Source organism: Macaca thibetana, chromosome 7 (genome assembly GCF_024542745.1).
Source record: "Macaca thibetana thibetana isolate TM-01 chromosome 7, ASM2454274v1, whole genome shotgun sequence".
Lineage (NCBI taxonomy): Eukaryota > Metazoa > Chordata > Mammalia > Primates > Cercopithecidae > Macaca > Macaca thibetana.
In genome coordinates this window covers 70,262,670-70,280,448 of record NC_065584.1, presented here as the reverse complement: position 1 = coordinate 70,280,448, position 17,779 = coordinate 70,262,670, and the positions used below count along the sequence as shown (strand labels likewise).

The window sequence follows — 17,779 nt, the reverse complement described above, 5'->3', positions numbered from 1 at the left end:
TTATCTACCCAGTACTCATTCAGGAACAGGTTGTTCAGATTCCATGTAGTTGTGCAGTTTCCTTATCCTGAATTCTAATTTGATTTCACTGTGGTCTGAGAGACTGTTTGTTGTGATTTCCGTTCTTTTGCATTTCCTGAGGAGTGTTTCACTTCCAATTATGTGGTCAAATTTTGAATAAGCGCAATGAGGTGCTGAGAGGAATGTATATTCTGTTGATTTAGGGTGGAGAGTTCTGTAGATGTCTGTTGGGTCCACTTGGCGCACAGCTGAATTCAATTCCTGAATGTCCTTGTTAATTTTCTGTCCCGTTGATCTGTCTAATATTGACAATGGGATGTTAAAGTCTCCCACTATTATTGTGTGGGAGTCTAAGTCTCTTCATAGGTCTCTAAGAACTTGCTTTATGAATCTGGGTGCTCCTGTATTTAGTGCATATATATTTAGGACAGCCCTTCTTGTTGCATTGACAGCCCTTCTTGTTGCATTGATCACTTTACCATTTTATCATACCCTTCTTTGTCTCTTTTGATCTTTGTTGGTTTAAAGTCTGTATTATCAGAGACTAAGATTGCAACTCCTGCTTTTTGTTTGTTTGTTTGCTTTTTGTTTTTTCGCTTTCCATTTGCTTGGTAAATATTCTTCTATCCCTTTATTTTGAGCCTTTGTGCATCTTTGCACGTGAGATGGGTCTCCTGAATACAGCACACTGATGGGTCTTGACTCTTTATCCAGTTTGCCAGTCTGTGTCTTAATTGGGGCATTTAGCACATTTATATTTAAGGATAATATTGTTATGTTTGAATTTGATCCTGTCATTATGATGCTAGCTGGTTATTTTGCCCATTAGTTGATGCAGTTTCTTCGTAGTGTTGATGGTCTTTACAATTTGGTATGTTTTTGCAGTGGCTGGTAACAGTTTTTCCTTTCCATGTTTAGTGCTTCCTACAGGAGCTCTTGTAAGGCAGGCCTGGTGATGACAAAAATCTCTCAGCATTTGCTTCTTTTTAAAGGATTTTATTTCTCCTTTGCTTATGAAACTTAGTTTGGCTGGATATGAAATTTTGGGTTGAAAATTATTTTCTTTAGGAATGTCGAATATTGGCCCCCACTCTCTTCTGGCTTGTAGTTGTTTCTGCCAAGAGATCCGCTGTTAGTCTGATGGTCTTCCCTTTATGGGTAACCTGACCTTTCTCTCTGGCTGCCCTTAACATTTTTTCCTTCATTTCAACCCTGGTGAATCTGATGATTATCTGTCTTGGAGTTGCTCTTCTCAAGGAGTATCTTTGTGGTGTTCTCTGTATTTTTTGAATTTGAATGTTGGACTGTCTTGCTAGGTTGGGGAATTTCTCCTTGATAATATCCTGAAGAGTGTTTTCCAACTTGGTTCCATTCTCCCCATCACTTTCAGGTACACCAATCAAAAGTAGATTTGGTCTTTTCACATAGTCCCATATATCTTGGAGGCTTTGTTTGTTCCTTTTCATTCTTTTTCTCTAATCTTATCTTCACACTTTATTTCATTAAGGTGATCTTCAATCTCTCATATTCTTTCTTCTGCTTGATCAGTTTGGCTATTGATATTTGTGTATGCTTCACAAAGTTCTCGTGCTGTGTTTTTCAGCTTTATCAGGTCATTTATGTTCTTCTGTAAACTGGTTATTCTAGTTAGCAATTCCTCTAACCTTTTTTCAAGGTTCTTAGCTTCCTTGCGTTGGGTTAGAACATGCTCCTTTAGCTCAGAGGAGTCTGTTATTACCCACCTTCTACAGCCTACTTCTGTCAGTTCATCAAACTCATTCTCCATCCAGTTTTGTTCCCTTGCTGGCAAGGAGTTGTGATCCTTTGGAGAAGAGACATTCTGGATTTTGGAATTATTAGCCTTTTGTGCTGGTTTCTCCCCATCTTCATGGATTTATCTATCTTTGGTCTTTGCTGTTGGTGACCTTTGGATTGGGTCTCTGACTGGACGTCCTTTTTGTTAATGTTGATGCTATCGCTTTCTGTTTGTTAGTTTTCCTGTTAACAGTCAGGCCCCTCTGCTGCAGGTGTGCTGGATTTTGCTGGATTTCCACTCCAGACCCTGTTTGCCTGGGTATCACCAGCAGAAGTTGCAGAATAGCCATAATTGCTGCCTGTTCCCTCCTCTGGAAGCTTCGTCCTAGCGGGGCACCCCCCCAGATGCCAGCCAGAGCTCTTCTGTATGAGGTGTCTGTTGGCCCCTACTTGGAGGTGTCTCCAAGTCAGGATACATAGGGGTCAGGGACCCACTTGAGGAGGCAGTCTGACCCTTAGCAGAGTTTAAATGCTGTGCTGCAAGATCTGCTGGTCTCTTCACAGCCATCAGGCCGGGACATTTAACTCTGCCGTAGCTGCGCCCACAGCCGCCCCTTCCTCAGGTGCTCTGTCCCACCCAGGGAGATGGAGGTTTTATCTATAAGCTCCTGACTGGTGCTGCTGCCTTTTTTTTTTTTTTTTTTTTTTTTTTTTTTTTTTTTTTTTTTTTTTTTTAAGAGATGCCCTGCCCAGAGAGGAGGAATCTAGAGAGGCAGTCTGGCCACAGTGGCCTTGCTGAGCTGCAGTGGGCTCCACCAAGTTCGAACTTCCCTGCAGCTTTGTTTACACTGTGAGGGTAAAACCGCCTACTCAAGCCTCAGCAGTGGTGGATGCCCCTCCTGACACCAAGCTGGTGCATCTGAGGTCGACCTCATACTGCTGTACTGGCAGTGAGAATTTCAAGCCAGTGGATCTTAACTTGCTGGGCTCTGTGGGGGTGCGACCTGCCATGCCAGACCACTTGGCTCCCTGGCTTCAGCCCCCTTTCCAGGGGAGTAAACAGTCTGTCTCACTAGCATTCCAGGTGCCACTGGGGTATGGAAAAAAACTCCTGCAGCTAGCTCGGTGTCTGCCCAAACGGCTGCCCAGTTTTGTGCTTGAAACCCAGGACCCTGGTGGCATAGGCACCAGAGGGAATCTCCTGGTCTGCAGGTAGCGAAGACCGTGGGAAAACCGCAGTATCTGGGCCAGAATGCACAGTTATTCAGCCTCAGTCCCTCACAGCTTCCCTTGGGTAGGGAAGAAAATTTCCCAACCCCTTACACTTCCCAGGTGAGGCAATGCCCCACCCTGCTTTGGCTCACCCTCCATGGGCTGCACCCACTGTCCAATCAGTCCCAATGAGATGAACCAGGTACCTCAGTAGGAAATGCAGAAATCACCTGCCTTCTGTGTTGATCTCCCTGGGAGCTGCAGCCCACAGCTGTTCCTATTCAGCCATCTTGCCAGCAAATCCTCCATTTGTTTCTTAATTGCATCTTCTATTTCTTCCATCTCCTCAAAAGCAGAAGTCTACCTTCTATTAAGTTTGACAGTATAATTTTTTCATTTTAGTGATGCCCATTATGTATTATATGATAAAATTCAAGATAAATTTTGTTGCCTGTGAGCTATACAGTGGTATATAAACATAAGTGGCTTTGTGAGTATAATCTCCTACCACTCTGCTTCCCACATCACCAAATTTATGAAGCACACAATATACTCTTAGATAATCAGGAGCTGGCCCTACATCAATTCCAGGTGCTGTAGTATATTTAATAATTAGATATTTTTGGCTAGGCGCAATGGCTCAGGCCCGTAATCCCAGCACTTTGAGAGGCCAAGGTAAGTGGATCACTTGAGATTAGGAGTTCAAGACCAGCCTGTGCAACATAGCGAAACTCTGCCTTTACCAAAAATACAAAAATTAGCTGGGTGTAGTGGCGTGTGCCTGTAGTCCGAGCTACTCAGGAGGCTGAGGTAGTAGAATCGCTTGAACCCTGGAGGTGAAGGTTGCAGTGAGCTGAGATCATGCTGCTGCACTCCAGCCTAGGTGAAAGAGCAAGACTGTCTCAAAAAAACCTCCAAAGACTTCGATATTTTTTAATGCTTCCTTGGAATTATTTGTATAGGTTGTTACATTTCTAAGCATGAATTCAACAGATATTTAGTGACACCCAATTTGTATTGTGAAATGTAGCATCCAGAAAGCTTTTAATAAATATTAATAAATATATTGACAAGTTATCCAGTTTAAGATTCTTGACATTTTAAGTGCAGTATTAATTGGCTTGCTTTATAATAAAGAAATTATTTTTTCTCTGAAAGTACTTTAGCAAGTTATTTTATTAAATCAACTGCAGTAACAGTGGAAGCAAATCATTGAAGTTACTAGACTGTTTGATTTGCAGATTAAGCTTCCACATCCACACTTTTATCCATTCTGAATATATTTCCCTCTATCTGTATGTCATTAAAAATTAAAGCCTATTATACTGTAGCATATGCTGATTTCCTTAAAAATAAGTGAGGAAGTCAATGATTTTCTTTTTTCAATTAAAAATAATGTTTAAGACGGGGTCTTGCTATGTTGCTCTGTCTGGTCTAGAACTCCTTGTCTCAAGCAATTCTCCTGCCTTTGCCTCCCAAAGTGCTGATATTAAAGCATGAACCACCATGCTCAGTTTCAACTATCTTCTTGAAAGGGTCTTAGCAAATTAATTGATGTAGTAAACCAGGAAATAAAAGTAGACATTATCCTTTCAGAAATGTATTCTTAGGAAAAAGCAGCACATACTTCTACATTTCATATTTGCTTAGGTTTTATTTTAATTCAGTAAAACAAGCCAAACCTGCCCATTTTTTAGACAAGAATGATTTAAGAATGTTATCAGTAAGCGAACAAAGGTTAAGAAAACTAGTTTCCTTCTCCCAATTCATGAAAAACCTGTAGGGACAGGCAGTTGTTTTTCTCAGTAAAATGTTTATAAAATACTTGAGTATTGTGTAACATTTTGTACAAAGTTAATTAGATATAAGTAATTCCTTTTAAGAATTATACAGATATGAATGCCTATTCTCTGGCAGATATTGTGCCAGTTATTTTGACACATGTAGATCACCTCATTTCGTTCTCATATGATTTCCATGATATTTTTCTCATGATTTTGGAGTTGAGGAAATTAATATTCAGTAGGTAACTTTTTTCCCCAGTGTTACTCAGAGTGAATGACAAGACTGAAATTGTTGACATAGTGGTCTGGATAATTCTCTGTTGTAGGAATCTATCCTCTGTTTACCAGCATCTCTAGCTTCTATTTACTAAATGCTAGTACCATCTCACCCTCCCCACTACCCCCACCAGTTGTGACAAAAATGTCTTCAGATGTTGCAGAATGTCCTCTGAGGAACAAAATTACTCCTGGTTAAGACCTACTGATCTATATTGTTGTACCTCATCTCTAAATTTTAATCCAAAAATATATATCCAATTAAAATAAATAGCATATATACAACACACTAATGATTGAGCAATTACTGTAAAATAAATGAAGCATAAACAGAATAATAAGTGCATATTCTATGATGATGAGTAAAATGATCTCCTGTAAGGACTTGGCCAATACCTGATCATGGAGACAAGAGAGGAAGTCAGGAAAAGTAGCATCAAACTTAGTATAAATGGAAAAGTACTAATTGCAAAAAAAGGCTGAATCCATGTGTAACATTACAATTAAGAGAGAGTTCAATGAGCAGGTAGGCAGACAAGTTGAAGAGAATATAAATATCTGTAAGCAAAACATATAAGTGGCTCATAAACATGATAATTCCAAGTTATATTTAGCTGGGGTGGCATAGAGAGTCAGGGACCAGGAAAATAGTCAGGGCCATAGACAAAGTAATTGACCAGGGAACATCGAAACCAAGACAGAAACCACTTCAGAAGGGAAATCTATTACATGGTACTCACTGGAGTAATACACATTAAGGACATTTTCTACCTTGGCCTGCCATTGGACTTAATGTGGTGAGCAACATAGGAGACAATGTGCAGGCTTATTTGATGTGAATTAGAAATATGATCATATCAAATATTAGTGAGTAAAAATATTTTTAAAGTTTTACCTTCTACACTAAATTATAAAAGTTAAATTTATAAAGAATTATATAATTTTAAAACTGGAAGAGTGATTTTAAACTTTGCTTATCTTATTGTTGCTTTTGGTGTTTTAGACATGAAGTCCTTGCCAAGGCCTATGTCCTGAATAGTATTATCTAGGTTTTCTTCTAGGGTTTTTATGGTATTAGGTCTAACATTTAAGTCTCTAATCCATCTTGAATTAATTTTCATATAAGGAGTAAGGAAAGGATCCAGTTTCAGCTTTCTACTTATGGCTAGCCAATTTTCCCAGCACCATTTATTAAATAGGGAATCCTTTCCCCATTTCTTGTTTTTCTCAGGTTTCTCAAAGATCAGATGGCTGTAGATGTGTGGTATTATTTATGAGAGCTCTGTTCTGTTCCATTGGTCCATATCTCTGTTTTGCTACCACTACCATGCTGTTTTGGTTACTGTAGCCTTGTAGTACATTTTGAAGTCAGATAGCGTGATGCCTCCAGCTTTGTTCTTTTTGTTTAGGATTATCTTGGCAATGCGGGGTCTTTTATGGTTCCATATGAACTTTAAAGCACTTTTTTCCAATTCTGTGAAGAAAGTCATTGGTAGCTTAATGGGGATGGCATTGAATCTATAGATTACCTTGGGCAGTATGGCCATTTTCACAATATTGATTCTTCCTATCCATGAGCATGGTATGTTCTTCCATTTGTTTGTGTCCTCTTTGATTTCACTGAGCAGTGGTTTGTAGTTCTCCTTGAAGAGGTCCTTTACATCCCTTGTAAATTGGATTCCTAGGTATTTTATTCTCTTTGAAGCAATTGTGAATGGAAGTTCATTCATGATTTGGCTCTCTGTTTGTCTGTTACTGGTGTATAAGAATGCTTGTGATTTTTGCACATTGATTTTGTATCCTGACACTTTGCTGAAGTTGCTTATCAGCTTAAGGAGGTTTTGGGCTGAGATGATGGAGTTTTCTAAATATGCAATCATGTCATCTGCAAACAGGGACAATTTGACTTCTTCTTTTCCTAAGTGAATACCCTTTATTTCTTTCTCTTGCCTGATTGCCCTAGCCAGAACTTCCAACACTATGTTGAACAGGAGTGGTGAGAGAGGGCATCCCTGTCTTGTGCCAGTTTTCAAAGGGAATGCTTCCAGTTTTTGCCCATTCAGTATGGTATCGGCTGTGGGTTTGTCATAAATAGCTCTTACTATTTTGAGATACGTTCCATCAATACCGAATTTATTGAGAGTTTTTAGCATGAAGGGCTGTTGAATTTTGTCAAAGGCCTTTTCTCCATCTATTGAGATAATCATGTGGTTTTTGTCTTTGGTTCTGTTTATATGCTGGATTACGTTTATTGATTTGCGTATGTTGAACCAGCCTTGCATCCCAGGGATGAAGCCCACTTGATCATGGTGGATAGGCTTTTTGATGTGCTGCTGGATTCGGTTTGCAAGTATTTTACTGAGGATTTTTGCATCAATGTTCATCAGGGATATTGGTCTAAAATTCTCTTTTTTTGTTGTGTCTCTGCCAGGCTTTGGTATCAGGATGATGTTGGCCTCATAAAATGAGTTAGGGAGGATTCTTTCTTTTTCTATTGATTGGAATCGTTTCAGAAGGAATGGTACCACTCCTTCTTGTACCTCCGGTAGAATTCGGCTGTGAATCCATCTGGTCCTGGGCTTTTTTGGTTGGTAGGCTATTAATTATTGCCTCAATTTCAGAGTCTGCTATTGGTCTATTCAGGGATTCAGCTTCTTCCTGGTTTAGTCTTGGGAGAGTGTAAGTGTCCAGGAAATTATCCATTTCTTCTAGGTTTTCTAGTTTATTTGCGTAGAGGTGTTCATAGTATTCTCTGATGGTAGTTTCTATTTCTGTGGAGTTGGTGGTGATATTCCCTTTATCATTTTTTATTGAGTCTATTTGATTCTTCTCTCTTTTCTTCTTTGTTAGTCTTGCTAGCGGTCTATCTATTTTGTTGATCTTTTCAAAAAACCAGCTCCTGAATTCATTGATTTTTTTGGAGGGTTTTTTGTGTCTCTATCTCCTTCAGTTCTGCTCTGATCTTAGTTATTTCTTGCCTTCTGCTAGCTTTTGAATGTGTTTGCTCTTGCTTCTCTAGTTCTTTTAATTGTGATGTTAGGGTGTCAATTTTAGATCTTTCCTGCTTTCTCTTGTGGGCATTTAGTGCTATAAATTTCCATCTGCACACTGCTTTAAATGTGTCCCAGAGATTCTGGTATGTTGTATCTTTGTTCTCTTTGGTTTCAAAGAACATCTTTATTTCTGCCTTCATTTTGTTATGTACCCAGTAGTCATTCAGGAGCAGGTTGTTCAGTTTCCATGTAGTTGAGTGGTTTTGATTGATTTTCTCAGTCCTGAGTTCTAGTTTGATTGCACTGTGGTCTGAGAGACAGTTTGTTATAATTTCTATTCTTTTCCATTTGCTGAGGAGTGCTTTACTTCCAGCTATGTGGTCAATTTTCGAATAAGTGCAATATGGTGCTGAGAAGAATGTATATTCTGAGGATTTGGGGTGGAGAGTTCTGTAGATGTCTATTAGGTCCGCTTGGTGCAGAGTTGAGTTCAATTCCTGGATATCCTTTTTAACTTTCTGTCTCGTTGATCTGTCTAATGTTGACAGTGGGGTGTTGAAGTCTCCCATTATTAATGTATGAGAGTCTAAGTCTCTTTGTAAGTCTCTAAGGACTTGCTTTATGAATCTGGGTGCTCCTGTATTGAGTGCATATATATTTAGGATAGTTAGCTCTTCCTGTTGAATTGATCCCTTTACCATTATGTAATGGCCTTCTTTGTCTCTTTTGATCTTTGATGGTTTAGAGTCTGCTTTATCAGATACTAGGATTGCAACCCCTGCTTTTTTTTGTTCTCCATTTGCTTGGTAGATCTTCCTCCATCCCTTTATTTTGAGCCTATGTGTGTCTCTGCATGTGAGATGGGTCTCCTGAATACAGCAACCTGATGGGTCTTGACTCTTTATGCAATTTGCCAGTCTGTGTCTTTTAGTTGGACCATTTAGTCCATTTACATTTAAGGTTAATATTGTTATGTGTGAACTTGATCCTGTCATTGTGATATTAGCTGGTTATTTTGCTCATTAGTTGATGTAGTTTCTTCCTAGCATCGATGGTCTTTACATTTTGGCATGTTTTTGCAATGGCTGGTACCGGTTGTTCCTTTCCATGTTAATGCTTCCTTCAGGATCTCTTGTAGGGCAGGCCTGGTGTTGACAAAATCTCTAAGCATTTGCTTGTCTATAAAGGATTTTATTTCTCCTTCACTTATGAAACTCAGTTTGGCTGGATATAATTCTGGGTTGAAAATTCTTTTCTTTAAGAATGTTGAATATTGGCCCCCACTCTCTTCTGGCTTGGAGAGTTTCTGCTGAGAGATCTGCTGTCAGTCTGATGGGCTTTCCTTTGTGGGTAACCTGACCTTTCTCTCTGGCTGCCCTTAACATTTTGTCCTTCATTTCAACTTTGGTGAATCTGATAATTATGTTTCTTGGAGTTGCTTTTCTCGAGGAGTATTTTTGCGGCATTCTCTGTATTTCCTGAATTTGAATGTTGGCCTGCCTTACTAGGTTGGGGAAGTTCTCCTGGATGATATCCTGAAAAGTGTTTTCCGACTTGGTTCCATTTTCCCCCTCACTTTCCGGCACACCAATCAGACGTAGATTTGGTCTTTTCACATAATCCTATATTTCTTCGAGGTTTTGTTCATTTCTTTTTCCTTTTTTTCCTCTAGACTTCTCTTCTCGCTTCATTTCATTCATTTGATCTTCAATCATTGGTACTCTTTCTTCCAGTTGATCGATTCGGTTACTGAAGCTTGTGCATTTGTCACGTACTTCTCGTGTCATAGTTTTTATCTCTGTCAGTTCGTTTGTGGCCTTCTCTCCATTGATTATTCTAGTTATCCATTCTTCTATTCTTTTTTCAAGATTTTTAGTTTCTTTGCGCCGGGTACGTAGTTCCTCCTTTAGCTCTGAGAAGTTTGATCAACTGAAGACTTCTTCTCTCAACTCGTCAGAGTCATTCTCCGTCCAGCTTTGATCCATTGCTGGCGATGAGCTGTGTTCCTTTGGAGGGGGAGATGTGCTCTGATTTTTTGAATATTTTGAATTTCCAGCTTTTCTGCCCTGGTTTTTCCCCATCTTTGTGGTTTTATCTGCCTTTTGTCTTTGATACTGGTGATGAACTGATGGGGTTTTGGTGTGGGTGTCCTTTCTGTTTGTTAGTTTTCCTTCTAACAGTCAGGACCCTCAGCTGTAGGTGTGTTGGAGATTGCTTGAGGTCCACTCCAGACCCTGTTTGCCTGCGTATCAGCAGCGGAGGCTGCAGAAGATAGAATATTGCTGAACAGCGAGTGCTGCTGTCTGATTCTTGCTCTGGAAGCTTCGTCTCAGGGGTGTACCTGGCCGTGTGAGGTGTGAGTTGTTGGTCTGCACCTAGTGGGGGGATGTCTCCCAATTAGGCTACTCAGGGGTCAGGGACCCACTTGAGCAGGCAGACTGTCCATTCTCAGATCTCAGCCTCTGGGCTGGGAGATCCACTGCTCTCTTCAAAGCTGTCAGACAGGGTCATGGACATCTGCAGAGGTTTCTGCTGCTTCTTTTTTTTTTTCTTTGCTATGCCCTGTCCCCAGAGGTGGAGTCTACAGAGACAGGCAGGCCTCCTTGAGCTGCGGTGGGCTCCACCCAGTTCGAGCTTCCCGGAGGCTTTGTTTACCTACTTAAGTCTCAGCAATGGCGGGCGCCCCTCCCCCAGCTTCGCTGCTGCCTTGCAGTTAGATCTCAGACTGCTGTGCTAGCAATGAGGGAGGCTCCTTGGGTGTGGGATCCTCCTGGCCAGGTGTGGAATATAATCTGGTGTGCCGTTTGCTGAGACCCTTGGTAAAGCGCAGTATTAGGGTGGGAGTTACCCGATTTTCCAGGTGTTGTGTGTCTCAGTTTCCAAAGGGATTCCGTTCCCCCTTGCACTTCCCAAGTGAAGCCATGCCTCGCCCTGCTTCAGCTCTGGCTGGTGGGGCTGCACTATCTGACCGGCACTGATTGTCCGGCACTCCCCAGTGAGATGAACCCAGTACCTCAGTTGAAAATGCAGAAATCACCCATCTCATGTGTCACTCGCACTGGGAGCTGGAGGCTGGAGCTGTTCCTATTTGGCCATCTTGCTCGCACCTCCCAAAAAAGGAATATTAATAGGACTTCTCATGCAAGTTGTGACATTTAGTGAGTTAACATATAGCATTTATTTTTAGATACTGTTTTCTCTTAAAATGCAAGAAAATGCTATTGCAGGATTTTAAGTGACATTATCTACTTCCATCTTTTTAAAAAGATCATGTCCCTTGTTTGGGAAAGTCTTGGTGGTAATTAACAGGTTTCCAAGACATTTTGAATGCTAAGAAGCTTTTGAACTTGCGGGTACAATCCAAACATGTCCATCTGAGAGAATAATCAAAATCAGGTATAAATTTGCCCCCTAAAAATTAAATGATAAAAGACTAGGAAGTGAGGAGTGATTAGGAAATTAAATCAGGATGCTCATAATTTTAATAATAGTGAGATTTTTAAAACTTAATCATTGATTCTAATTGGTTACAGTATACTGGTTACTGCTTTAGGCATGATAGACAAATGCAGAATTCCCAAACTAAGCTGTCTCACTGAGTTTTAAATTAGGCCATATACGTAAAGTTAAAATATAAGGGAATGGAGTAGGCTAAGATTTTTTAAACAGTTTACAAAAAGCATTGCCATTAAAGAAACAATGATAAATTGAACTTTATTTAAATTGAGAACTTACCTTCATCAAAAGACAGCATTAAGAGTCAGGCATTGTGGCATATGCCCATAGTCCAAGCTACTCAAGAGGCTGAGGCAGGAGGATTGTTTGAGCCCAGGAGTTCAAGGTCAGCCTGGGAAACAGTGAGACCTTGTCTCAATCAATCAATCAACATACACATACATAAGTATATGAATAGAATGAAACATCACTGCATCCATATTAAAATAACTAAAGTTAAAAGCACTTGCCAATGTCATTCTGAGGGAGGATATAAAGCAATTGAAACTCTCATATTTTGCTGATGGGAGTATAAATTGGTACAACTAATTTAGAAGACTATTAGCAGCATCTAAATCTAAATCAGCATCTATTATCAGTGTACTAAATCTGAAAATAATGCATACCCTTGGAGAAATTCTACTTTAGACATGAATACCTAGGTCCATCAAAAGACATGTACAAGAATATTCATAGCAACAACAGTGGAATAGTTAAATAAGTTATGGCATATGTATATAACAGAATATTTTATAGCAATAAAAAGCAATGAATGATATGCAACAGCAAGGTGAACTTCACATACCAATTGTTGAGGAAAATAAGCCAGACAAAAAGTTTAAAAATAGGCAATTTACATTTTGATAAAGGTTGGATTAGTACTTACCTTTTGGGGAGGGGAAAAATGGGAGGGAACACTAGGGGTCTTCTAGATTTCTGCGTTTGTTCCGTATTTTGTTCTTCACATTTTTTCAAGCTGAATACTTTGTATATGTGCACCTTGTGTAATTTAAAATGTAGTTAACAAATCAAAATATAACTAATAATGTTTTAAGCATAAAGAACATAAGAAAGTACCTTTGTTAAGGTTTAGCTTTTAGTTTGTTTCTTTTTAATTTCTTTCTTTCTTGCGTCTTTCAAGGAGATACAGAGAGTGAGCTAAAGAAAATTGGAACTTGGAACAGACGAGATGCAGAAAGTGAGAGGACACAGAAAAAATAGGAAAACGGGCAAGAGACAGTCCTTAGGCACATAGGTTGGTAGAAAAAACTGAGAAGAAATGAAGTAGGGTTAGTTAGATTAATAACAATGTGAAAACCATGAAAAAAGATATTTTTTGCACTCCACAAATGTGGCACTACATGCCATTCTAATTTTCTAGGTAGTAGCCAATTGACCAGGGCTTAGTAACAGTCTGTATTCTTAGGAAGGAATTTGAATCCTGAAATGATTTCATCTGGTATGCTGACTGTCCTTGTTTCATGTCCATCCTAGTTCTATGGGACGCCTTCTCCAAAATAAGCATACTGTAAAGGCTTATAGGTAACTTAAACTAAAAAAGGAAATGTATAATTAGTTTGAACAGTTTTAAAGAAAGTATCACACGAGGTATTAGGACAATGCCAAAGTTCACTGCCTAGCTTTTTGCAGGTTTAATAATGATATTGCTTTCCTTCACATTATCAATCTATATTATATAGTTAAGTTGTTTTACTTCAAATGTCTCCAATCGACATTTCCTTTGTATGCATATACTGAAATGATCTTTAATAAAAAAGAACATCTCCTGTGTGGATTTTAAATTTCTCTTATTAAATATTTATATTTTCAAAATGTCTTTATTTAATTGAGTGAGGTGCTTGGTGCCATTTCAGAATAACCTCAGGTGGTAGGTGGTAATGACATATCAAAGATTTGACCTTTAGCATTTTAGGATTCTATTTGTCTGCATTTTCTTCTGCATTCATTTGGTCTTAATTTATATGCTATTTCTCTGTATGACTTAATGAGTAGATGTATTTGTTATAAGATTCATTAGCCAAAAATATATATATATATACACACATATATATGAATACATATTATTTCTGTGCAATCTGACCAGTGATTTTAAATTCATTTATATCTCAACTGTGACAAGTAGAAAATGCTGTGTAGAAGGCTGGTCAGTATTTGCATAAACCTCATCCATTCTCATTAAGTGCTTGGAAGAATAGACCCTCAACCTCCTAAACCAATGCCCATTCTCTTCTCACTTCTTTCAGCTTATTACATTCTTATATTTGCCTAGAGATACTTTATTTTCCAGTTCTCTATTCCTTTTAAAGAAAATTGAATATAATATTTACATTGATTTAATTAAATTAACATCTTGCAGCATCTTTTTGTATGCTTTGGTAGCATAGTCATTTGTCTCGGTTTTCAGCCTAGAAGCAGAAAAATTATCAATTTTATATGTTGTGACATAAAAATTATTTTCATTTGCTCATTTAAGTATTCATTGATTTTTAGAATTAGAGATTCTAAATGGAGGTTTTTGTTAAATAGATCATAGATCACTCAGTCTACATTACTTATCTTTAAATTATTTTTTAATATTTTCTCAGTTTACACAAATCTTTATCTCAAGAAGAAAATCTGAAGGATCAGTTTAACTATGCCCTGAGTACATATGAAGAAGCTTTAAAAAACAGAGAGAACATTGTTTCCATCACTCAACAACAAAATGAGGAACTGGCTACTCAACTGCAACAAGCTCTGACAGAGCGAGCAAATATGGAATTACAACTTCAACATGCCATAGAGGCCTCCCAAGTAACCAATGAAAAAGTTCAAAAGTAAGTTAAATGATCTTTTAATACTTCAAACACATGAAACAAAACAAAACACTTTCTTTTGGGAACTAAACAATACGTATTTATTGATCATATTAATAGTTTAAGACAAAAGTAGAATTAACCCAGTAAACTTTTTTAGATTGGATACCAGATGCCATATTTGGGGTCAAAAAAGTCATTTTCTTGGGAACTAATGTTACCATGTAGGGCAGACCATTTTTATTTAATAACTGATCATCAGTTCGTGGAGGCCATACTATTTAAATCATTTAACAGTCCCAAGTTAATAGGCAAAGTTATTAGCAAGGGGAAGAGGCAGTCAAGTTACCACCTCAACTCATTCAGCTTTTCAATAATCCTGCTTGAGTTGAGATCATCTGTGACATTGCAGTCTGAGACTTGTAGGTGCATAAAAACCAGTAGGGTGAAATTAATTTTCTTGTGTTGCTCTTCTGAAGTATTCAATACTGCTTTTCACAGTGCATAATTATATGTGTTTATTTTGAATGATCTTTGCATTTTTATTAAAATTTAAATTAAGCTGCATAATCTGTCAGTCCTTTTGACAGCTAGCAAAATGTTAACAAATAGCTTATCAGGCAAAGAAGTCACTTGTTAATTTATTGGACTTGAACATTGTAGCAGAATTTTCTGAGACACCTTTAATGTAATAGAACCACTGTAATAGAATACATAGAATACATGTAATAGAATATATTTTAACCTTCTTTATGTATTGTTAACAGCATTACAGCATTCACATAGCTAGTCACCTTCAATTTCAAAGATATACCTTTTTACTTAACAATTATTTTGTCAGTTTTACACTATGAAGCAGTGCTCACATCAAGGTTTCTTACTTCCCACTATTTCTTATTTGAAAATGTCATCTCGACCATTTCCTCAATATCCCCAAAGTTATATTTTGATTAATAGCCGAAGTTATGTAAGTCAGTAGTTTTAAAATAGACCATTTTAAAACAGTTTAGAATTTGTGCGTTTTAATCTTTACTACCAGTGTACCTTGAAACTTTTGATTTGTGTAGGTATTATATATATTTGTAAGTTTAAAGATTGGGTTTGTATTCAGTCATAAACTATATCTAGTTATTCACAATGTACATTATATTCTAAGAACACGATGATGTATAGGTAGATCTCATTTCATTGTAAATCACAATCAGTAACTTTTGACAGGATCTGATTTGGCTCTGTTTGCTTAAAGTCTACAAATAAATACAAATTTCAAAGGTTTCTTTATATGTAATCCTTCAATTTCTATACATGACCAAAATTCCCTAAAACAGTCATTCCCACAGACCAATTTGATTTTCAAAAAATCTTTGGATGTGTTATTAACCTTTTATTTTTTAGATCTCATCAACTATCATCATCATTTCATTAAAAAAAATTTGTTTATACACCCAAAAGTAGAAATAGCATTGTCTCAGATAATGTTTTAAATTAAATAACTTTACTGAATGGCCAAGATGACTGAATAGGAACAGCTCTAGTCTGCTGCTCCCAGCATGATCGACACAGAAGATCGGTGATTTCTGTATTTCCAACTGAGGTACCCGGTTCATCTCATTGGGACTGGTTAGACAGTGCGTGCAGCCCACGGAGGGTGAGCCAAAGCAGGGCAGGGCATCACCTCACCCAGGAAGCACAAGGGATCGGGGATTTCTTTTTCCTAGCCACGGGAAGCTATGACAGACTGTACCTGGAAAATCGGTACAGTCCCACCCAAATACTGTGCTTTTCCCACAGTCTTACCAACCAGCAGACCAGGAGATTCTCTCCTGTGCCTGCCTTGCTGGGTCCCACACCCATGAAGCATGACTCACTGCGAGCGTGGCAGTCTGAGATCCACCTGTGAGGCTGCAGCCTAGTGGGGGGAGGGGCCTCTGGCATCTGCCATTGCTGAGGCTTCAAGGTAAACAAAGTGGCCAGGAAGCTTGAACTGGGTAGAGCCCACCGCAGCTCAGCAAGGCTTACTGCCTCTATAGACTCCATCTCTGAGGGCAGGGCATAGCTGAACAAAAGGCAGTGGACAACTTCTCCAGACTTAAATGTCCCTGTCTGACAGCTCTGAAGAGAGAAGTGGTTCTCCCAGCATGGCATTTGAGCTCTGAGAATGGACAGACTGCCTCCTCAAGTGGGTCCCTGACACCCCTGTAGTCTAACTGGGAGACACGTCCCAGTAGGGGCCAGCAGACACCTCATGCAGAAGCTTCCAGAGGAAGGATCAGGCAGCAATATTTGCTGTTCAGCAGCTTCTGCTGGTGATGCCCAGGCAAACAGGCTCTGGAGTGGACCTCCAGCAAACTCCAACAGACCTGCAGCTGAGGGGCCTGAATGTTAGAAGAAAAACTAACAAACAGAAAGGAATAGCATCAACATCAACAAAAAGGACATCCACACCAAAACCTCACCTTAGGTCACGAAAATCACAGACCAAAGGTAGATAAAACCACAAAGATGAGAAGAAAACAGAGCAGAAAAGCTGAAAATTCTAAAAACCAGAGCGCCTGTCCTCCACCAAAGGATCACAGCTGCTCGCCAGAAAGGGAACAAAGCTGGATGGAGAATGAATTTGACGAGCTGACAGAAGGCGGCTTCAGAAGGTTGGTAATAACAAAATTCTCTGAGCTAAAGGAGCATGTTCAAACCCATCACAAGGAAGCTAAAAGCCTTGAAAAAAAGTTAGAAGAATGGCTAACTAGAATAAACAGTGTAGAGAAGACCTTAAAGGACCTGATGAAACTGAAAACCACGGCACGAGAACTTCATGACACACGCACTAACTTTAGTAGGCGATTCGATCAAGAGCAAGGAAGGATATCAGTGATTGAAGATCAAATTAATTAAATAAAGTGAGATGACAAGATTAGAGAAAAGTAAAAAGAAACAAAAAAAGCCTCCAAGAAATATGGGACTATGTGAAAAGACCAAATCTACGTTTGATTGGTGTACCTGAAAGTGACAGGGAGAATAAAACTGAGTTGGAGAATACTCTTCAGGATATTATCCAGGAGAACTTCCCCAACCTAGCAAGGCATGCCAACATTCAAATTCAGGAAATATAAAGAACACCACAAAGATACTCCTTGAAAAGAACAAACCCAAGAAACATAATTGTCAAATTCACCAAGGTTGAAATGAAGGAATAAATGTTAAGGGCAGCCATGAAGGTCGGGTTACATGCAAAGGGAAGCCGACTTTCAGCTGATCTCTCAGAGGAAACCCTACAAGCCAGAAGAGAGTGGGGGCCAATATTCAACATTCTTAAGGAAAAGAATTTTCAACCCAGAATTTCATATCCAGACAAACTAAGCTTCATAAGTGAAGGAGAAATAAAATCCATTACAGACAAGGAAATGCTGTGAGATTTTGTCACCACCAG

General features: G+C 38.8%; 1 protein-coding gene across 10 annotated transcripts in view; it reads left to right on the top strand.

The window, feature by feature from the left end:
- Positions 1–17,779, top strand: part of MIPOL1 (mirror-image polydactyly 1) — a 404,420-nt gene that overhangs the window by 294,075 nt on the left and 92,566 nt on the right. For all 10 annotated transcript variants that reach the window (XM_050798634.1, XM_050798627.1, XM_050798636.1 and 7 more), the window contains one exon: positions 14,143–14,373. In XM_050798634.1, coding sequence (XP_050654591.1) covers positions 14,143–14,373 — 231 coding nt within the window. The remainder of the gene's footprint in view (positions 1–14,142; positions 14,374–17,779) is intronic.